At 33.8% G+C, this 23,239-nt stretch overlaps 3 protein-coding genes across 3 annotated transcripts; 2 read left to right on the top strand and 1 right to left on the bottom strand.

The window, feature by feature from the left end:
* Positions 1–2,066: 2,066 nt before the first annotated feature.
* On the bottom strand, positions 2,067–3,031 carry LOC127794057 (methylecgonone reductase-like). Its single transcript, XM_052324938.1, has 4 exons — positions 2,852–3,031; positions 2,521–2,597; positions 2,270–2,420; positions 2,067–2,189 (listed from the first exon to the last, which is right to left on the bottom strand). The coding sequence occupies exons 1-4, from the start codon at positions 3,029–3,031 to the stop codon at positions 2,067–2,069; spliced, it is 531 nt and encodes a 176-aa protein (XP_052180898.1).
* A 1,407-nt stretch (positions 3,032–4,438) lies between these two features.
* LOC127794058 (CASP-like protein 4D1) lies at positions 4,439–5,205 on the top strand (the record flags this gene model as incomplete). Its single annotated transcript, XM_052324939.1, has 2 exons — positions 4,439–4,477; positions 4,636–5,205. Coding segments are annotated over 2 exons (300 nt in total), but the record flags the coding sequence as incomplete, so codon positions are not given.
* Positions 5,206–17,934: 12,729 nt separating this feature from the next.
* On the top strand, positions 17,935–20,904 carry LOC127793933 (zinc finger protein SHOOT GRAVITROPISM 5-like). Its single transcript, XM_052324735.1, has 3 exons — positions 17,935–18,545; positions 18,637–19,036; positions 19,740–20,904. The coding sequence occupies exons 1-3, from the start codon at positions 18,404–18,406 to the stop codon at positions 20,425–20,427; spliced, it is 1,230 nt and encodes a 409-aa protein (XP_052180695.1). The 5' UTR covers positions 17,935–18,403; the 3' UTR covers positions 20,428–20,904.
* Positions 20,905–23,239: the final 2,335 nt, after the last annotated feature.

Raw genomic sequence — 23,239 nt, forward strand, 5'->3', positions numbered from 1 at the left:
ACGACTGTTTGTTTCTACTTAAAAGACAGCCGGCTGTGTCCCAGGTGATCATAATTACTCTTTTGGACTTGGGAAGAAAAAAACGTACAGACGTTTTGGGGTTAAGTTGATGCCATTCCATTCAAGTCCTTGTTTTGAGTTGCAGCCTTGCAGAGTTCAGATTTCTGGTTCCATCCATCCATCCCTGACCATGCATTTTCTTGTACTCCCTGTTCAAGATATTCTCACGTTTTATATTTTTTTTTATTAACGCATCATCATGAATGTCTCTCGCTCTTCAATCCCATAATTTCAGTAAGAAAGGTAAATCAGGGAATCTAACAGACAGTTTTGACCCCTAACACAATCGCAAAGGTGAGGACGACAAACATTTTTCATTTTTCAAGATCGCTCATTGCCTGTTGAACTATCTCTTGATCAGAACTCGAGCATAGAATTTGAGGGTTCAAAGAACAACACCCCAACACATTTTTTCTTTGTTAGTTGATCTACGCCCTAAGGGCCATGCTTCACATCCTTCATTTGCCCAAACATATCACGGGGGAAGAGTTTTGACAAAATCAAAATAATTAAATTGAATCCGTTGAAATTGAGAATTTATTTGGTTGGATTTGTCTTTATTTCAATTTAGTTTAGTTTTTAAATTTGTGTGCGTTTGATTATTTTGATTTAATTCAGCATCTTTATTAAAAAAAATTGAAATTACCATACCAATCAAAATGTCAAAAATGACATTTTTTACTTTTTATTTGTCTTTTTGATCGGTTTGATTTTTTAATTTGTTTTTCTAATTTTGTTGGCTTGAGCATCTATTTGATCGGATTGGTTTAATTTTTTAAAAAAGTTTAATCTATTTAATTTCAATAACAGAATTGACTGGATATTCACCCACCCCTACTCCAAACAAACATAGAATCATGCATGGAGGAAAAGGAAAGAGGCAATTTGAAATGGGTACATGAGAATGGGGCAGAATTTGTTGAAGCCCTTCAGTATGGCACTCACCCCTTTCTCATGTACCCATCTCATCAATGCAATCTCAGCTTTCATCAATTAATAAAAAAATGATTTTTATTGAGGATAAAAGTTATTTTGGAAGTTAAAATAAAAATAAAAACAAAAACACCTCTGGTATGTATAAGAACCAAAGCCCGATTAACTAAAATTAGAGAAATAGAGAAAGATGCTAAGGAAAAAGTCTTGGATAGAAGGATTTACCCAATTAATAAGCAAGCTCTCGTAAAATTCAAAGTTCAAAAGTTTAAAAATATAAGTGTTAGAAAAATGAAATCAGGCCAAAAGAAATCTCGAGACACCCCCTCTGCCAAAAGGTCCTCGGTAGCCTTTCCCCAAAGATGACCAATTAATACTCGAGGAGTTCCTTTTAAATATTGAAGTGTTTGTGCGAAAAATATCTTGTGCTCTCTAATTAATTTATTTCTTATATAATTGTGAGAGCTTGAAGATGAATCTCTAAATAAATAAATTATATTATTATATTTGAACAATAACAACATCTAACCAATATTTAAAATTACAAATATTACATCAACACTTTTATAAATATGATATATATTTCTATCAATTTTATTGTTAAAAAGCTTTTTTTTTTTAATCAATGGACAAGCACATATAAGAACAATAAAAGAGTTTTTTTGGCCCCCGTGACATAGCTGGGTGGCAAATGAGGGAGTTGTAAAGTCAAGCTAAAGATTGTCAGTGTAGGATCGATTTCTAGGGGAACCAATTAATTTACATCTTTTTAAGAGTAATCATTGGTAAGTGTTAATGGACGCAGCTTCAAAAAATAAAAAATAAAAAAATCTTGGTCACTCAAGCACATTTTTGATTTATCTCTCTCGTGATGATCTTGTGGCGGGTTCAGCGGGGGCGCTAGTGATAGCGTGTAATCTAAAAAAAAAAATAAAAAAAAAAATAAAAGAGTTTTTCAGATAATTAGCCAAATAATAAATTGATTTTTAGAAAAATATTTAGCTAACTAGCTAGTACCCGAGGAATACTCTTTCCCCAATCAGCTGCAATGTTCTCGAGGATCGCACTGCCCATCACTGCAAGAGATCTTCATGCAGCTCCACTGGCCCCCCAGTGGAGACCATACTCACACGAATTCCCCTCTCCTTGCAGAACTGCCTAAGCTTCGGCTGCTGGCATGCCGGAGTCATTTCGACCTGCAGCAGGCAGCAGCTAGCATATGAACAACATAAAACTCGTCGTCGGATCAAGAACAGACAAAATATTGCAGAGAGACCCGATTGACTGCAGGCTGGATGGTGGCATTCTGAAGAAGCTTGGAGAGCTTCAGGCAGCCAAAGTTGGCTGACACCCACAGACTTGGTGGAGATTCCCACCCCGCCGGACAATGAACCAGGTAAAGAGTCCACATATTCCAGCCCCAGCCTCTTGCATCCAGCCCACCCACAAAAGAAAATGCATGCCATTTTCCTGGAAAATTAGGATATTTTGATGAGAAAATATATGTATAGGGAAAATTAGGTTTACTGCAGTGCGTTGTTAAAGGCGGGGAGGACGAGGTCGTGGTGGGCATCGGTGCCCCAGAGCTTGGAACAGGGGCGGAGCTAGGATTTTTTACCCGAGGGGCTTCAAAAATTTGAATGGTGGGGGGAGCTGGGCTGGGGGACTTGGGCTTGCGCTGGGCTTGGGGGGTTTCTAATAAAAAAATATTATCTTTAGTGTTTAAGATCTACTTTTTTTAAAAAATTGGGTGGGCTGAAAAGCGCCCCCACCCCCCCCCCCCCCCGCCTCTGCCCCTGCTTGGAAGTGATGACGAGCCGGTCGCGGCCCTTGAAGAGGCTGTGGTCTCGCGCCGTGCATGCCCACCACGACCGCGAGGGGCTCTTCGGTGCGGTAGAAGGCGGCGGTACCCGGCCTCGATGCCGGCGAGGAAGGTGGAGGTGAGGTGGTCCGGCCGTGGGAGGGGATCGGCCGCCGTGCCCATTTGGATGAGCGGCATCTTGTGGCCGGAGTTGAGTTTCACTTCTGGGACATGCATTGTCTCTCGTGGATTATGGGTATTGGGCGAGAAGGGCCTAGCTTGCTGCTCCTTCTAATTTGTATATATATATCAATCCATATATTAATACCAAAAATATGAGGGTGAAGGCATAAAAATACTTTTTTATTTTATCAAAAAAATTGTGTCACTTCAAATTTTTAAAATATTACATTAGACATATTTACTCTAGAAAAGTAGAACTATTAAATACATTTTAATTTGTTATTAAATAGTTAATTTTGTAATTAAAAATAAAAGCTAATATTACATTTAGTTTTAGAAAATAATTTTCTTTTGGTAAAATATAAGGATATTTTGATACATTCACTAATTTTTTTTATTATTTTCTTATTTTTCTATTAATTTTTTTGTACTAGAATGTTAGAACTAACTGCGCTATTTTTGTTTGGTCGAGCTATTTGATTTCTATCGCCATGCATGAGTATTTTTATACCTTCATAATAAGGGTTTTGTATTTTTATACCTTCATAATAAGGGTCTTCCTGGCTAGTGCGTGTTCTTATTTATTTTGTTAAAATGTTTAATAGTTACATTTTTTAAAAATAGAAGTGTACATGCTGAAAATTTAAAGTACCACACCACATTTTTAATAAAATATAGAGATATTTTTATTACTTCACCCAAAATACTATTCAAGAACTTAATTGTGACCCTTTTAATAGTAGCATTCCTGTATTAAGAACAATTAAGAATCAATAGCCGGCCCATAAGAAAATACTTGGGCCTAGTTGCAGCTGGAAAGCCCAATGTATATATGGGCCTCAAGGTTGGGCCACTCCAACCCAACATTCGATTCTCAACTAATAGTTAATGGATAATGTCAATTATTATCTAAAATATAAGGATTAAATAATAATAAACTAAAATTTATTTTTAATATTTAAATAATTTTAGCAATATACATTTATTATTACTTAACTTTTACTTTTAATAAATTAGATTAATTAAGGGCAACCATTAGGTCCATTATTCAATAGTTTATTAGTACATACATATTTAGGTGGCGCCGGCCGATATGGAAGCGGCGAATCCATCTTGTAAACTTCGTAGTTTAATCTAAATATTACTTGCAATTAAACAAAGTAATCTAATTAAACACAGATTCCGAAGCCGATCGGATTGCTGTTTAGAGCCGAAAGACATTGCTCCGGCTGACACTTACAAAATTGTTTCTTCCTGGTCCAGTCAAAGCTGTAAATTGACATTACCGAGGGACATACAGAGAAAGATCGATCGGAGACCTGATCTTTTATATATATATATATATATATATATATATATCAACGAAGAGTTAGAATGAAGAACAAACAGCCTGAGGAAGGGTTTCAAGAGAAGAGATCAGTGAAACATACCACGTCTGCACCGACAAGAGGCTGATTCGCAACGGCTGGTCTTCCTGAATTCGACTTCTATGCCGACAAGGTACGTCCTCCTCTTCATCAACTTAATTCGTATCTCTCCTTTACCCTCCAATTAATGATTTCAGTCGATTGATACCAAATGAGGTAACCATTGTATAGGGCAGTTATTTGTTCATTTACAGCCCTCAATCAGTGCTTTTAATTACTTTGTTTGTGCAGATAATGAGCTTCCTCTTGGCTGCGGGAGCAGGGGCGGGCTTTGCCGTGAGCTTCGAGTTGAAGAGACTGTTAGGAGGAGACGACGAGATATCGTCGAAAACAAATGCGTTCTTCATCAACAGAGCCAACATCGCCACGGCCATTCTCTTGCTGGGATTCGTCAGCATGGCTGTGCTCTTAGTGCTTTCCTCTACAGCCCGCGCTCAATATTATGCCTCCCAATCCAAAGGCCCCATCACCAAAGCCAGAGGCTGCTTTTAATCAATTCTCATCGATCATGCATCAAACCCTAAACCCTAATAACGGATCACCGTTTGCTCAATCTCTTGAATAGTTTTTACGATTGATTGGTTGGGTGACTGGGTGCACCAAAACCCCTCAATCTGCCATTTGTACATCTCTATGGGGGCTTATCCCTTTAGTTTAGTTGATTTAAGCAATAAGTAAATGCCCATGTAAGAAAAAGCCTCAATAAGCCCATGGGCTTGTGTCCTACAAGGACTGAACTGAAGCGACCCAATTAAGGTCATTTAATTTGGCATTCAAGTTGTTTCCCAAACGTTAATGTGGAGGATGAAGAAGAAAATATATATATAAAAAAAAAAAAGAAAAACAAATTTTTTGTCTGTTCCAAGTATAGCCTTATTAGTTAAGCTTAATATATACAACAATCCTTGATAATTAAAAAATGTTGCTTCAAGTTTTTATTGTGATCGAACATTAGCACATGAATATATAAAAGCACCCGTTTTCGCAAGCACATGAATATATCAGGTAAATGATTATTTGATATTATTTAAATAGGTTGACTAATTTATTGTACTATTTTAATAATTAAAAAATATTATATTTGATCCATAATATACAAGAATATCAAGATTCTGTATCTTAATTGTTAAAAATTATTTTTTAATTAAAAAAATTAAAAAAATAATTTTTAATAATTGAGATACTGAATTTTTAACTTTTATAATATAATATTTTTTAATTATTAAAGGAACATCATACTAATAAAAAGAGTTATTTTTTTAGAAACTATCACTTTTTACAGATAATAACCGTACGTGTTGTGTTTATAAGAAGTAATTGTGGAGTTGCCAGGCTATATATCTTGGTGGTGGTGACCTCCAAATTTGATGCGATCCTGGAAAGTTTTGCTGGTGAGATCCTCATCGAGAAGCCTCCTAAGGCTGGCAAACTGTTCGGGTGGAAGGTTTAAATGACAATCGACGTCCGTACGTTTAATAATTTGTGAAAAAGTATTACTAATTCTTTAAAGAATTACTTATAATTCTTGAAATTAACAATATTTTTTTAAGAAATTATAAACACTTTTATATTATAAAAATTGTTTATTTATAATTTTTAAAGTTAATTAATAATGCATGAAAAAGTGTTATTATTTTTTAAGAAAAATACTCATAATTCGATAAATATTAAAATTAAATATAAAAAAATTAATGGACAACGAAACAAATTAATAGTGGGTTGGTTGGCACAGGCAGCATGGGTGGGTCTTTGTTTGGTTTATTTTATTTTATTTTATTATTAAGTCAAGCTATGTTACTTTTCATCTCCTTTTTTAACTTTTTTTTTTTTTCATTTTGGTTGTAATGTGAACACTTTTTTGTGGGAAGGAGGCCCTTTTAGTGTGCATGTGCGTCCATACATACATCCCACGGCTATGGTAATGGTGTAGGGCAGTGCCCTTCCATGATCATCATCATAGCTCTCTTCTCATGTCCACATGAAAGACAAACACACCCTTAAAAGTGTCTCTTGCCCTGCCCCCTCCACCCACCTCCCCCATATGTGTCGCCCTAACATTTTCTCAATCAATCTTATTATCTTATTAGATAATTTCTCAATTTTAAATTTTGTAGAGATAAAAAGAGAGATGGGGAATTAGGTGATCAACAAACTCAATGTGGGGTGGGGGGTATTTGTTTATAAATAAGTCTTTTTACACTAAAGTGAGTAAGAAAAAAATAGTGTATATAACTTAATTATTGATTGACATGTGTCTAAAATTGAGTGAATAATTATCTAAATTAATTTTTATTGTGATTTTCAAATTGTCTAATATAAGTTTGAGTCTCATTAATAACATGCAAAAGATATTCTTCCAACTATATTATTAAGGGGGTCATGTTTGCCGTGATATGTGGGGGGATTTATATGACTTTGTGAGTCACATAATTTAGTGATCCGTTATGATCATGTTATGTGTTGTGATTGATGCAAGTATTGTGTGCCTCATGTAGTTGTTGTTAGGCTAAGTCTATCATGTATTGGAGCATTGTTTGACTTATGTGGACTAAGCGATTGATAGACTCATGGGAATTAGTCATGCCGAAGATTTGGGTAAAAAAAAAAAAAAGAAAACAATTATAAAAACTCCATTGATTTGTATATTATGATAATCTTAATTTCTTGTATGCAAGTATCATAGTTGTAGCATAATGATAAGTGATAGGATTTTGAGATCTTAAGTCTAGATCTCATTAATGTCGACCGCACTCTTTTATTAAGTTGCGAGTGGTATAATCTTATTTATTAAAGAAAGGTGCAGGTGGATGGATCCAAGAGGAGTGAAGAAGCAATATTTCTAAGGACGAAAAACAAACAAAAAGTAACAAAGGAAAAGGATCTCTTAACTGTTAGCTTGTTCCCTACACACACTGGAAAGAATAAAGATAAACAGAAGTGTTATCTTCAGCCAGCCCCCAAAAAGCTTTCCAAAGAATTGACATATGCTTTGTTGGGAAGAAGGGGGAGGTTCCTTTTATCTCATTCATATGTTGATTATATCATTGTATTTTAGGAAAACAAAGTCTCAGTCACAGCCAACCCAAGCCAATTAAGCATATACATAACCCCATATAGATATATATAATCACACACAAAATCTCAGCCCCACAAACCCTAATCATCAAGAGAGAGAGTTTGGGGATGGCCCTCTTGGAATCTTTTGCTTCCCTACACAGGGAAGAGAGGGGGGGGCAGCTGCTTGGGAGTGATAAAGTCGATATGTGCATATGGGAAAGGTCAAGAAACAAAGCATGTGAGTGGGGTGAGTTACCTTTAAATCCAAAAAGAGAAGTTTGCTTGGGCAAGTCCAAAAGTCAAAGCATCAAATCCAAAAGATTATTATTTATTAAAGGAGATCCATCCATCCATCCAACTATCCATCCATCCTAGCCAAGCTAAGCTAGCTAGTATTTTGCTTTATGCAACGTGGGATTGTACGCTTTTTGGGCTTTTTTTCACGTTTGGACTCCAAAAGATTGCTCCCATCATGAGCCCAAACTTAATAGATAAGTACTTCCCCCCAAATGAGTTTATTTTACACGCACACACACACACACCCAGCCACCCACCAAACTACACATAATTATGTATTATATTCCTATTATTTTTCTTTGCTATAATTACCTTAATTACTATTCTAAGGTACTGCAATAATAGGTTTACTAGTCTCACGTGGTATACTAACGTTGGTCAAGCAAACAGTACTAGTTTGTCTCCTCCTTTTTGGAAAAATATAAAAAGAAACTTATTTTTGTCAACAGTCACATTATTGTGGGTATTTTGGAATGATTATAATGAATTATGATTTTAATTTTTTTTTCCTAAAAGAGCCAGTCGATGACCAAGATAAAAAGTAAGTCACAAAACCCTTGTACTTATATATATATATTGTGAAATAATCATGGAATTTAGTCACATTCATTGTACTAGGTTTTGTGGGTTTCTCATTAGAATTTTTCCCATAAATAATTGCTCATAAGATTTGAAGTTTTTTTTTTTTTTTCTTGCTAGAACTTGAATTAAAATTTAAAAAAAAATTCATTATATATAGTAAACCTCTTGCTAGATTGGTATAAGTCCATCATGCATAAATTCTCGTTTTTCCTTTTTAAGAATTTCACCTTGCAAGACCTTTCGATTGTTATCCTAAAAATTCAAGTGCATTAACTCAGGGGCGGATATAGGGGGGGGGGGTGGCACGGGCTTCAGCCCGTGCTAGCCCCAATTAAACAGTAAAAAAAATATATAATAAATAATAAAAAAATATATAATAAATAATAATATATATATAAATATATAAACTCCCAAGCACAGCCCAGTCCCAAGCCCCCCTCTGCATCCGCCCCTGCATTGACTGTTTAGATGTCGTTATATGTTTATCTACACAAGATTTTATAGTTGATTGTTATTAATCATTAAGGATGTTATTTGAAAGAACATCTTTAAAAATATCATAAATTTCTAACAACTCTATTAAATAATATTTATAGCTGAGTGTCTTGAGACACTATCAAATCACAATTTTTTTTTTTAAAAAAAATTACCACAAAACTCAAAAAAAAAGAAAAAAAAAGAGAGAGAGAAGTTCTTTACCATCCAAACTACCACCCGGTGGTGATCCAAAACAAGGGTCTTAATATTAGCCCATACCATGCCATGCCATGCCTGACCTGGCCTGGCTGGCAGCAGATTCAGGGGGAAAGAGGGGGAGGACTGAGTAGATGGGCATTGACTATTATTCCATTGAATTGAACGTATATCTGCAAGTGTTATGCCTGTGCTGGGGGCTGGGGATATCCCCGTGAATAGCCAGCCATTTGGGCACAGTCGTACAGTACAATACAATGGTATAAATGATGGACATGATGTGTTAGGTGTCCCATCCCATGCTATGGTGTCCTGAAAGTGATTGACAAATGCCAAGATGAAATATGTATGTACATATATATATAAAATATATATATATATATATATGCCTTTGCATGCATGTGTCCAAAGCATTAATGCCCACCAACATCAAAACAAAAGTTCTAATGAAATGAGAAGACAGCAGAAGCCTCACACATATAGTTTCATCAATACTTGGAATTAAATCAGACAACATTTGTCTCAAAACCAAAGCATGCTTCCAAGAGAAACCCAATAATAATTTCACAAGAAACACACAGAATCATTTAAACTACACATATAGCTAGCTAGCTTCATGAAAGGAGAAGAGCTAGCAATGGGGCCTCTGGATATATATTGGAGACAAAGACAATCTCTCTCTCTCTCGGATCCCCCCAAAGTGAAAGGGTTTTTGCAGCTTAGTGCAGCTCATGATCCAATTCAATGAACTATATCTCTTGCAATATATTTGTCTTGCATTTTTCACAAGGCTTTGATGATGACGACAACTACATATATATAGTTGACTGTTCAATAAACAAGCAAATGCCTTACATATATATAATACAAGTAGTACATGGCTGGGGAATTCTGTTGCTTTAATTTGATGGGTGTATTGTCCTTAGTTTATGTAGTTTCCCTTCTCTTGTGTTTTCCCTGTCTAGACCATATGTATATGTTTCTGATTAAGATCGATCCACATTGTGAAGTTTCATGCGTGGTTACTTCACACACAGAAAAAAAGTATCGTTTTTTTATGCAATCTCGTTATCACATTATGTTATCCTATCCTCTACCCACAAGTCCAACAAATTAAGATAGGTATCTAAAGCACATGAATAAAAATAAAAAAATATTATTTATACACCTTAAACTGTATAATATATAATTAAAGTGACAAAAATATTTTTTATCCAAATTGATAAGACGATGAGGCAAGAGAAGTATTTTAGTTATTTGCACGTGTGTGTAACTTAAAATATAACTTTATGGTTCATACAAATAAATTTGGTAATAGAACTAATTTTATTAACATTGTCATGATCGATATTGATTATGTATTCGTGCTATAATGCATGATAAAATTAAATTATTGAAATTATATCTGATGAATATGTTATTTTTCATTTAATCTTTATATATATATTGTGTCATCAAATGGGTGATGGCTTGGAATGATTAAGTTTGAGATGAGTTTGGCAATGTGGATAAAAGTAGAAGAGAAAACAGAAGATGGGAGGGAGAGGGGGCGGCAGGCATGATGGGAGTTATGTGGGGGAAGGTGGGGATCATTATCCGACCCCCAGAAGCTTCACATACATCTAGTGTAAAAAAGAAGGACAAGAGTAAAATGACAAACATGCCCCCAGATGGTTATATTTCGAACGCTGCCAGCTGGAACCCAACTAAATTTGTCCACCAACTGTGGGGGTGCATTTGGCGGCTGCCACGTGTATATTGCATCTTTTTGTCTTGTCTTTTTCTTCCAGATGGGACAATTCCCCCAACAAGGCGATAACCCTTTTTAACAGAAGATTTGTTAAGAATTTTGCATGATTTTTATAGAATTCTAGAAATATCTCCAATAATATATATGATAAAAAAAAAAAATAGGGCCTATATTCAGCTTTAGATGTAGTGTTAATAGACCTAATCACTTAAATTATTATTAATTACTATTATCGCTCATAATCTTAATTAGTAAATAATCAACACATTTATTCAATCGGTATTATTGTATCATAAATAAAAATTTACTAAAATATCAACAAATTTAAAGTTATTTTGGGTTAAAAATGTGTAATTTTTTCTTAATCGAAGGGTCCCTCATAATGCATGAACTAGATAATTCTGACATCTAAAAATTTCTCTAAAAATTCTATGAAAATGATAGATATCATCTATAAAAAAATTTAATCATAATAAAAATTAATAATATTGAAATAAACATCATTTATAAGAATTATAATTCTAAGAGATTTAGAATTACTCCACACTTCTCTATAAATAAGCAAGTTTTTTCATTACAAAAAATATACGTATCTAAAATTGATTTTAACATGAGATTTAAATTTTTAGTATTTAACTTAAATATTAGAGTATTTGTACGGGAATTTTCCTGTGCCCCCAAATTATTATTTTTTTCTTACAAACTTCAGACGACTTGACGATGATGTTTTTATTTAATAAATATATTATTGTATTCGAGCGACAATAGTTGTTTTAATTAATTAGTTTATAAAAACAATCGTTACTTTTTAATTTTTGTGAATTATTAGAAGATATACACATTGTCAAATCAAGTTAGGAGGAGGGGGCAAATGCCAAATGGTGAGGGATTGGTGCATTGGATATTGAATTAATTTGCTAGCTTTCTTTCCTCACATGGGCATGTGGGTGTTTGGCAATCTCCACTTTAATTCATTTCTTCTTTTGAAAACAGATTAAGATTAGTGGTTGAGATGTTAAACCACACCAGAGAGATCCATTTCAAGGGCTTGAAGGTTGAGAGGATAACCTTTTTGTTTGAGAGATAAGGTGGATGACTTAAAAGTAGCATTTTTTTTTGGTGGAATACATGCATAAATAATAACGAATGGTACCTTTTTAGCCTTTTTCATTTAAAGCTATATCTTTGTAATGTTGTTATTTATGTATCATCTTCATTTAGATTTGATGTAATTTAGCTTTAGTATTTAGGCTTCGTTTGGATGCACGGTGAAGTAGGTTGAGTTTAGTGTTTTGAGTCGAGTTTAATTATAAAAAAGAGTTTAGCAAATTAGTCGAGTTGAAGTGAGTTTCAAAAGTTAGTATTTGTTAAATATTTTAGTTGAAATGAGTTAAAATAGTAAAATGAGTAAAAATACATAAAGTTAATCATGAATAACTTTTGTATGCTACTTTATAAAGATAAAATATATTGGACTTTGAATTTTTTTTTTTATCTTTGTATTTAAGAGGCTTAAACTCAATTGTTCGCAAGGATTTCGTGAAATTGAGTTTAAGCTAACATCTCATGACGAATAAATATAATGTAATTTCTCTTTAAAATTAGCGTAGGTTAGGGATGAGTAATATTTCGATTAAATCGAAGTAATCGAACATAATCGATCAAAATTGTTAGGTTGGTTTTGTTCAAGGTATAGGTTGGTTAGGTTTGATTTTCAAATTTAACAATTTTGGTTTGATTTAGTTTCTGTATTGAAAAAATTGAACAAATCGAAATGTCAAAAATGACGTTATTTTTGTATTTTATTATTTTAGTTTTTCATTTTTTTTGTCAGTTTGGTTTTTTGATTTGTTCAGTTTAAGTGTATTCAATAGGTTTGGTTTGATTTTTAATACGAGTTTGATCTATTTGAGTTGAGTAATTGGTTCACCCACCAAATTAACCAAATGCTCACCCTTAAGTTAGCTAATCTAACATTTATGATAAATATGAGATTGTGTGTCAAAATATCTATTTCTCTTTATCTTCTATATTATCATCCATTGATTTATTATATTTTTTTTCATTTGAATTTCTTGCATAATCTATGGTTTTACTTTAATATTTGGCTATGAGTTATTTTAAATTTTTCAAAATTCAAATGTAACATCAAAGATAGTATTTTATATTATTGACTTTAGGAATAGGGGGTTTTTGAAAAAATAAATAAATAGATCATGTTAATATTAAATATTAAAAGTAAATGTAAAATCAAAAGAGATTTGTGTGAAAATTGTCAAAAAAAAAGAGATACCTATTAAATTAATATATTATTATTTTTACAATGGTAAATTTTAAAAATAATATATCCAAATTTTGAGTAATTTTAATTACAACTATAACTACTATTTTTTTTTATAATTTGTCACTCATTAGTAGGCATTACACTAATCATCAATGATATTTGAAAAGATTCTTAATTAAATGTCATCCAATACATGTTTGTATTCGGTCTAGACTGACTCTAAATTAGACTAGACTAGACTAGACTAGACCAGACCGATATTAGGATTCTTAAGAATATTGGATCAAAAACTGAATTAAACTAGTCCTAATTGGTTCTAAATATTTTTTTAATATATATATTTTTAAAATGCATATATATATTTTTATAATTCAAATATTTTTTTAAAATCTAAACAAAAATCAACTAATTCACACTTTAATATTATGATATATGCATATTATATTATTATTTATTTTCAACCGATTTTCAGTCTAATTTTGGTCTTGGACCAAACCATACCATATTGAAAACCAATTGAATAAAAATATAAATTGAGGATGGATCGAACCAAATTTTGATCAATTGAAATTGAAATTTGAACAACCCTACTATTTAAGATAACCTCTATCAACATTCCCTTTAAATTTATGGATGTATAGTGAGCATCGAACTCAAATAATTCGAGTAGAAAAGGGAAAAAAAAAAGAAAACTCATACTATTCGATCACAAGACCCCAAATTCAACACCTTCAATAATTAAAACAAGGCCACTGCATAGCATAGTGATGAACTATTTATGTATCATGGCCCAATGAAAATGTGTATATTTATTAAAATTATGAGTTATTTGATATATATTACGTATCTATAAATAAAAACAATAAAATATTTTAAATAAATATTTATTTTGTGGCCGATGGTCATCAGTAGTTGTGGTCTAATTTTTAAGATAAAATTAAATAAAAATAAAAATTAAATTATTTATTTATACTTAAAAAATATATATGTAATATAAACAAGTGGTGGATTGGATCCCCTGAATTGTGAGAGTCATATAAGTTGAAACCAGTAACGTGAAGGAACAAAAGAAGGTGTCCCATGGTGATGCAGGCAGCCCCAAGGCGTCGCTGTCTAATAGTTTGATTTGAGTGAGGTTAGCCTCTGCCCCAAAAGGCCAAGCCCTTACCCCTACGCCGACGTATTCGGCCATAAATTTGGGCGTACGTGCGATATAAGTCCATAATCCCCCCCTCCCCATCACCTATTATTCATTTCTCCAATCAAATCAAACTCCCCATCCCTACGTGTGACCGCCATCCTTTGCCTTATCGTCCCAAATTTTGGGACTCTTTATTAATTCCCAAAATAATAATTAATCTAATAGGCCTAACGTTCTCATAATAATAATAATAATAATAATAATAATATTATTATTATTATTATTATTATTATTATTATTCCGACACGACGTTACCTTACCCCAATCTAGGGCAGGTTGAATTAATCGATTGAATTATTATTATTATTATTATAATAAGGGGATGGTGGGGATTCTGCGGCACATGCAGGCAGCATCAGAGAAGGGAATGTCCTTAGCAATCATCCCCTCAAGTGATCCCCTCCCTCGATCCGAATCTCATCATGTCGCCACCTCTTCTATTTATATCATTTCATGATATCAATTATTTTAATTACAAATTGTACCCATCTCTGTATTTGCATGCATCTACAAAACTTTCATATCTTATCTCAAATATTCTCGACAATGATCAAAACATTTCAATTTTATATGTTGTATACGATGTTTGAGAGATTAAGTTTATTGATTAAAAGCAAAAAGACTACTCGACGTCGACATTGACATTAAGAATGTGTTTGATTGCACACATTTATCATAAAAAAATAATCAAACATTCTTTAACTTTTTTATGAAAAAATATGTATGGTATAAACATTTAAAACTTCTTTTCATAAAATTTATTTTCTAAGGGGTAGGGTGATTTTTGTTTTCTAAGTAATACAATCAAACACACCTAAGAATTCTTTGTAAGAGTTTGAATTGTCTTTACATTCAAAGTTCATAAATAACGAGATGTCAAATTAATTATAAATTGAGACAATTTAACTTTGACATTTAAAAGATTCTTCATGAACAAAAACACACACATATATATATATGTATGTATGTATATATAAAATATCAATAATGAAAGGGGGTGAGAAAGACGTTAAATGGGAGAGAGATTTGATGGGGATAGTTTAGAGAGGAGAGTAGCTACGGACAATGGTGTCGTTGTTAAGTCATTGCTACACTGATGCAGCTTGTCTACCAGAGATTAGCCTCCCTTAAGTTAGGTGACACCAATCAACAGTATAGTATCTCCAAGTCTAGCTCTCTCTCTCGCCCTGTGTGTGAATTTTTTAAAAGAATATCTTTGATAAGTATTTGGGTTAAATAATATAAATAATTATTAAATTTTATATTAAAGTATAAAAAAATTATTAAATTTTAATTTATAGTCAAAACGTTATTGAACTTCAACTTAATGTATAATTCTATAACTATCATGCATTAATTCTTATTAAGAGAGTTTAGTGGGATATTGATGTGACTAATAACGTAGATAGATAAATAATATAAATAGTCACTGAATTTTGCATTAAAATATAAAAACGTCAATATTTTATTAATCTCTTTTAACGATAATTAATGATAATTATGAAATTATATATTAAATTAAAATTTAATGACCTTTTTGTATCTTAGTATAAAGTTTTAGTGATCATTTATATTATTTAATTGAAATATTTGATGACTTTTTGTTTATGGGTTCCTCTGCTTAATTTTTTACCTAAATTTACCATAAAAATGTAAATTGAATTCTTTCAAATACTGTCACCATGTTATTCATTAATATTCTCATTCATAAGACCAGAATTATGCCCAAAATTGACCCAATTCAGTACAATCCATCCTGCTCAATTGTTTAATTCGCCCCCCCTCACTTCCCATCGACACCTAAACGCCATCGTTTTCGTTTTGATTCATTCATATTTAGTGAACGGAACCAATAGCTTTAGGCCAAATATCGCCGCCTTCTTCGCCCTCGTTTTCTCACCCTGAGCCCCCACAATAAAAAATTAAAAAATATACAAGTTTCATAATAATATATAAAAAAGAATAAAATACACAAATATTAATTAAAAATTTCCATCAGTGTCACACCTTCCTTATAATGAGAGTGCCAAAACATACTCTTTTAATTCAATCCCTCATAAAACATGAAAGGTGGTTCAAATAGAATAGTTTGAAAAAATACACTGGTAAGAGTTCTTCTATTTCACTGAACATCCACAATTATTTTCATTTTTTTTTTGGGCCAAAATTGACAACATTAATAATTTGGGTTTTAATTTGTGGATCATCTATAATTTTAATTATTATATATTTATTTATTTAATAAAATTTTATCTTAGTTCAACCTTAATTCACTTACCCAAAACAAAAAAAAGAAAAAAGAAAAACAAATATATTTAAAGCATAGGACCTAATTAATTCATAAATGACTTTCAAGTTAGCCTGTATATGTAGGCGGCGTAACACTCTTGCATTGATGTGTTATATATTTATATTAGTTAGACACGTAATATAATATATTAATGTTGAATAGCAAGTATTACTTCTAACTATCGAGAAATATTTCTATTTTTTTTAGCATCCTATTTAAAGCATAGGACGTAATTAATTAAGGACTTTGTTCAAACCATATGGTAATGGTACATAGTGGGCATATACAGTTGCACTTTCTCAAAAATTGGTATATACTCAACTCTGAATTGATTTATGTTGGTCCAAATTTAAATGGTGTTGTACTATGTGTCATATAATGTAAATGTATAGAATATTTATTGTCGTGGAACACAACAATGGATTTATCGGGTGAAAACATCGTCATTAAATCGCTTGACTCTGTAAAAAAAAGAACAATTAGAAAGCGTAGAAAAATTTTTGTGCAAACACTTTGATATTTAAGTTAAATATTAAAAATAATAAAAACTTAAAGGCCGTATTAACACTAGTATCAGAAACATATTTTTTCTGAAATGAGAATTTGTTTATTTATAAAAGAATATGAAATTTTTTGAAATTTTCTAAAATTAGGATTCTTATGGATAATATATATCTTAATGTTATGGAATCCACTAGGATTATGATCCTTATGAATAATATTTCTCTCATATCATGAGGCTTTAGTAGAATTAGATTTTTTTTATGAATATTAATATTTATCTTTTTCACACGATTGTTGGAGCAATTTTTATTTGGAGTTATGTAGTTTGCGCATTATTAGGGACAATCCCGATTAGGAAAAAATTATACTTTTTTAGACTAAAAAATTATTTTGGACTTTTAGTATTTTTTATCTTTGACAACAACATTAATGTAAAATATCAATAGAAATATTAATTAAATCGGAGCTCTAAAACATTTTGAGTGATTTGACATTAGATATTAGAACAAGCCAGGTAAATCACATTAAAGCTTGGAGTACCAAGTTGATGACTTAAAGAAACATTTGTAGTGCTCTCTCCAGAAAGGTGTTTTCCCCCGTGGGAATGGCAAACATGGCAGAGTACTCACTTCTCTCGCGATTGCAGTAAGGATTTATGTAACCCAAAAGAAAGAAATGGGCATGCATTAGAGTGAATTCAACACTTTTGGGTTCAAAGTACTTTAAGAGAGAGGTAAATGTTGGAAGGATACATCTAACAAATATATACATGTGTGCGTGTGTGTGTGTGTGTGTATGGTACTGTAGATGGGTGGTGGGCAGAGTATTTATGCATGCAAAGTTACTGTATGGGCTGAATTATGAGGGGGTTTTGTTTCTTTGTGGGGGATGGTTTTTTCAGTCCCAATTGCTGCTTGTGGGATCATCATCTTTTAAGCTTTGCCATTGAGTCAGACTCAGAGACAAGTCCCCCCCTTCTCTCTCTCTCTCTCTCTCTCTCTCCTAATTTCCTCTCCTTTGAACATTAAGTTTGTTTATTAGGCGATGAGAAGACTCTACAGCAATACCTACGAAGATGAAGCCTAGCTAGAAAGAGAGAAAGATAGAAACCAAAGCTGTCGATGATGATGAAGAAAAAAGCTGAGAAAGTTTTAAAGCCGCAAGAAAGCTGTTTTTAACCGAAAGGAACTCCCTTTTCTCTTATAATTTCCCCTCATGTTCTTCTCTCTCTCTCTCTCTCTCTCTCTCTCTCTCCCATTAGTATAGCACGGAAGACTGCACAGTGAGAAGACCCGCTTTTGTTCTTCTTGGGCTTAGCCTGTTTCAGGCGATAATCACGCAATGCAAGAAAAAGATAAGAATTCTGCTCCAACTATTATGCTAAGCAGCAAGCTCTCTCCCACGGTTCCTTCTTCCGATCACTATTCTTCGCTGGAAACCGGAAGCCACAGCAAGCGAAAGCGCCGCCCCGCCGGAACTCCAGGTAATTTGTTTTTGTTGTGGATGAGAATCAACAGTACTGACTAGTGATGACTACCCGGGTTTCAGATTATAATTAATCTGTTATCGTATAGATCCCGATGCGGAAGTGGTCTCTCTCTCCCCAAAAACCTTGCTCGAATCGGATCGTTACGTCTGCGAGATCTGCAATCAGGGGTTCCAGCGAGACCAGAACTTGCAGATGCACCGGAGAAGGCATAAAGTTCCGTGGAAGCTGCTGAAGCGCGAGACGCCGGTGGTGAAGAAGAGAGTATTCGTGTGCCCGGAGCCGAGCTGCCTGCACCACGATCCGTGCCACGCGCTAGGCGATCTCGTCGGGATCAAGAAGCATTTCAGAAGGAAACACAGCAATCACAAGCAGTGGATCTGCCAGAAATGCTCCAAAGGCTACGCCGTTCAATCCGATTACAAAGCTCATCTCAAGACCTGCGGCACCAGAGGCCATTCCTGCGACTGCGGCCGCGTCTTCTCAAGGTCCGATCTTTGATTACAGAATCAAATAGAGACTGTAGAAAATCATATCGTAAATTTCTTCGAGTTTGAGTGCTACGGCGTTTCTGTTTGAAAATGATTCTTACTAATTGGAAGAAAACCCAATGATTGGAACGCCAATCCGAACTTGATTTTTGATCAAAAAGGAAAGGGTTTAAAATTAAGGAACATGGTTTTGACCTCTGGGAAGTCTTAGATCCTTTGTTTAGTGGCACTCAATCAAACAGTTAAGCACGGTTCCCAAAATTCTTCTCCTCCAAAACCCAAAATTCAAAACAGTCCTTGTGCGAATATCGAATTATTCTCCCAGTAGATTGTCTCTAATTTCTTATTATTATTTCCCTTGTGAATGAGATGGTTCGTATCTGAGAACTGATCTAGCTCGCCAGCGATTTGCCTGTTATTCTTTATTTATTCTTCCTCATCCTCCTCCACCTCCACTGTTCCTAACCCAGTCTCCCAATCTATATCTATATATCTATATGTATTCAACACTTCTTTCTCTATTCTTTGTATATCTTGAATAACCCAACTCCAGGTATGATATAAATAAAATTTGTGTTTCTTGGTTTAGCTCAAATCATGACATTTGTTTTAAGTACATATCTGCTAATCAATGCAAAAGGAAAAAAGCTGATTTTATTGAATGGTTCTTCTTCCTTTTTCAATCTTTGATGCCTTTTAGGGTGGAGAGTTTCATAGAGCACCAAGATGCCTGCAATATGGGGCGGCTCAAATCGGATCAATCCCAGTCTCTACAGCCAACAGCTTGCTTGTCAAGAACGGCTTCAAGCCCCAGCCCATCCAGTGAAAACAACAATCTCAACTCGACTCCATGGACCAATAATGGCATCGTCTTCCCAAAATCAAATCACATGATTCACAATCTAGAGCTTCAGCTGTTCTCCACTACTTCAAGCGAAAACACTCACCCTTCCCCGAAAACTAACGACACGAACCTTCCGGTTCAACTCAAGCTGTCGATGGGACAGTCGACGGATCATCGCTCAACCTTCTTGAAGGAGGGCGAGATGCTCAAGGAGCAGGTGAGGCTGGCCATGGCGGAGAAGGTTTACGCCGAAGAGGCGAGAAGAAAGGCGAAGCAGCAGATCGAGATGGCGGAGCAAGAATTCGCCAATGCGAAGCGAATAAGGCAGCAAGCTCGGGCCGAGTTGGAGAAGGCGCAGGCTTTGAAACTGCACGCCACGAAGCAAATCAACTCCGCCATTCTCCAAATCACTTGCCATGCTTGCCGGCATAAGTTTCACGCCGCCGCCCCCGCGCCGCCTCCGGAGGAGAACTCGCTGGTGCTGAGCTACATGTCGTCCGCCATTACAGAAGCCGAGGTGGAGCTTGAGAATAATAAACTTTAATAAATTCGAATATGGGGGTGTTTGATTAATGAGAGTGCATGTTTTGGTATTGATCGATCATTGATTTGTGATTCATTTAAATGGGTTGGTTTAGATCATGAAATATATCTGTAATATGAGAGGAAATCATGAAACGAAATGAATGATGATAAATGAATGATGAATCAGTCTTGTACAGGAGGAGGGGGGGGGGGGGGTCTTGTTTTTTCATTATCATCATCATGATCATCGTGAAGATTGGTTCCATTTCATTGAATGAGAGTTGCAGCAAAGGCGCTGCCCTGGCTGGATTGAATATTATATAATAATAATGGGTTGGTTTCATAGATTTGCGGTTGCCTCAACTTTTGGTATTGTTAGATCTTCTGTTTGGACTATTTGAAGATCTTTGTTGGCCGAGGTGGTCAGAAGACGGAGGTGACCCGTCCTCGGGCATTAAAGAATGGTACTGGAACCAAATTATGACTTCAAATTTCCAGTTCACTAAATATATACAAATTTAAACTCTTTTTCATGTCCCCAACTTACTGGTAACAGTTTATAATTATTTCTTTATATTTAATAATGACATTTGGAAGCATCATGACGTCTGGTCCACCCGACCTGCAGCCACATTTTCTCTTTCATGCATGGCGATATAATGAGAATTAATCTGAGATTGAAACAAGCTTTTCACACTTTAATTAATTATCCACAATTTAAATTGGGATGTTTAGCTAGAATTGGGGTATTTGAGTTCATATTATATATATATATATATAGAGAGAGAGAGAGAGAGAGAGATGAATTAGCGTTTGTTTGTGTCTGTGCATTGACAGAGACGAGACCTGCCATTAACCCATTCAACTGCGGCACTGAAAAACATGGCGCCCTCTTTCATCAGTATTTATAATGCCGCAGAGCAGCAGCGTAAAAAGGGCCATCTGATTCCCCTCTCTCTCTCTCTCTCTCTCCGTATTTCATTGATCATCTGAATCAGTGAGAGAGAGAGAGAGGAAAAAGGACAGCATCTTTTCCATTTATGAGGTGAAGAGAAAGTTACAAAGAAACTGCGAGTGGTTGACGTCCTGTAAACGTCTAACTGAACCGAGGGAGCAAATGGGGCAACCCGTTTCCCCATATCCAACCAAAATGGTTCCACCTTTCCTCCTCGGTCTTTGTGCTTCTCTCTTATTTGTACTATCCCCCCTCTCTCCCTCTTCTTCATTATCCTTTCTTTATCCCCATTTCTGTTCCTCAATTATGTGTTCCACTACTCACTTGTAAATCCTTACATCGTAGTAGCCCTCTCATTTGTAGCAGTCACACGTGCGTTATTAATTCCACTTTTTAAATTTTTTTTTTATTGTTTTGATGTTTATTATATCCATACTCTAAACTAACACTTGACGCTATACTTAAAACATCACTTACTCTTACTTTCCTTTAATGACCAAATGATAAGAGTTTCTTGTAAATGGGTTAGGAAAGGGGTTAAAAAAAAAAAAGTAAAAAAGAATCCACCTCATATGTTAATTTGAAATGTTTAAAGTCTTTTTAGTCCTTTGTTTCATATTATGCTAAAAATTTTCTTCATTGCATTCCCTCCTTTTGAATGTTATTCTATCAATTTATAAAGAAATGTTAGCCAAACTTATATTTTTCTTCTAAGACTTTTACGTTTTTTTTGTCTAATCATTTAATTTTTTTATTATTTTGATTACACAATTGAATCTGATTTTCGAATCAATTTAACTCTTATACTTTAATTTTTTTTTCGTATGTCAAATTAAATTTTTTATTATTTTAATTATATCCCTAAACCTATATTTTTTAGTCAATTTAACGCTGAATATATGTTCATAGCTTTCTTTACAGTGATTTAAAGGAGTCATTGAGAAACATGGGCTTTTTCCCTAACATGGGCTTTTATTGCATGATTGGACCTCCTTCTAGATGGCCGAAGAAAAGTGGCTGGCCCAATACTTAAGGGCCAATCTTGCGAGTGCCCAGAAAAGAAAAAGAGGTCCACTTCACATATGGGCGGGCCGTTGGCCTCTTTGACAACGTGATCTGTATTGGGCCTATTTGGTGTTGTTTAGTTGTGTATTATTAATAACAGTAACGTTGGATAATTAAGTGTATTATTATTATTATGTTTATTAATGTTGAAATTACATAATAAGTGTTTGGTTAATATTTGTTGCTGTGTTATGTTTATTAATATTAAAACTATTTTATTTCAAAAACACAGTAATATCGTACAGTCTTGAGGTTCATGTTGAAATATCCATCAACAAAATAGCAGGTATTTTTTTACCCACAACTTAAAATTATAAATTTAATTATAAATGAGTAATATTATTGTTACAATCAAAACACAAGTCCTCAATAATCAATAAATAATTAACACGATTTGATCTAAATTAGAGAAATTAAATTTCTGCTGTTTAATTACACAAAAGTTCTATAATTGTCACCTCACTAGTAAAAATTTAATTTATGTTAATATTTAAGGGGGTGTTTTTATAAATTGAGAGAGAAATAATTAGGAAGTGGGTATATAAGAATCATTATGAGATCTTAACATTTTAATTATATCTTAACATATATATATTTTTCACTCTCTAATTCTCTCTATATATCATAATTTGGAATGACCGTCTTACAGTGTCCGCTGTCCTCATGTACGCAAGGGGCTCTATAGAGATCATAACTTAAGCATTGGTAAGTTAATCCAAAGTATCTTCAATGGTGTGGTGGGCCTTTTATTCTGATGTTGTGTTATAAATTATTATATTCTTTGCGTTTCTTTCGGTTTGATTCTGCAATT

Source organism: Diospyros lotus, chromosome 2, assembly GCF_014633365.1.
Source record: "Diospyros lotus cultivar Yz01 chromosome 2, ASM1463336v1, whole genome shotgun sequence".
Taxonomy (NCBI): Eukaryota; Viridiplantae; Streptophyta; class Magnoliopsida; order Ericales; family Ebenaceae; genus Diospyros; species Diospyros lotus.

What these genes read in the sequence shown, in the direction of transcription:
- LOC127794057 (XM_052324938.1), bottom strand. Translation starts at nt 3,031, where the DNA reads ATGCATGTCCCAGAAGTGAAACTCAACTCCGGCCACAAGATGCCGCTC. An exon ending in CTCGCGGTCGTGGTGGGCAT is followed by an intron (nt 2,598 to 2,851) that starts GCACGGCGCGAG and finishes AAAAAATCCTAG; the next exon opens with CTCCGCCCCTGTTCCAAGCT. An exon ending in TCCAGCCTGCAGTCAATCGG is followed by an intron (nt 2,190 to 2,269) that starts GTCTCTCTGCAA and finishes TGCCTGCTGCAG; the next exon opens with GTCGAAATGACTCCGGCATG.
- LOC127793933 (XM_052324735.1), top strand. Translation starts at nt 18,404, where the DNA reads ATGCAAGAAAAAGATAAGAATTCTGCTCCAACTATTATGCTAAGCAGC. An exon ending in CCGCCCCGCCGGAACTCCAG is followed by an intron (nt 18,546 to 18,636) that starts GTAATTTGTTTT and finishes GTTATCGTATAG; the next exon opens with ATCCCGATGCGGAAGTGGTC. An exon ending in TGCGGCCGCGTCTTCTCAAG is followed by an intron (nt 19,037 to 19,739) that starts GTCCGATCTTTG and finishes GATGCCTTTTAG; the next exon opens with GGTGGAGAGTTTCATAGAGC.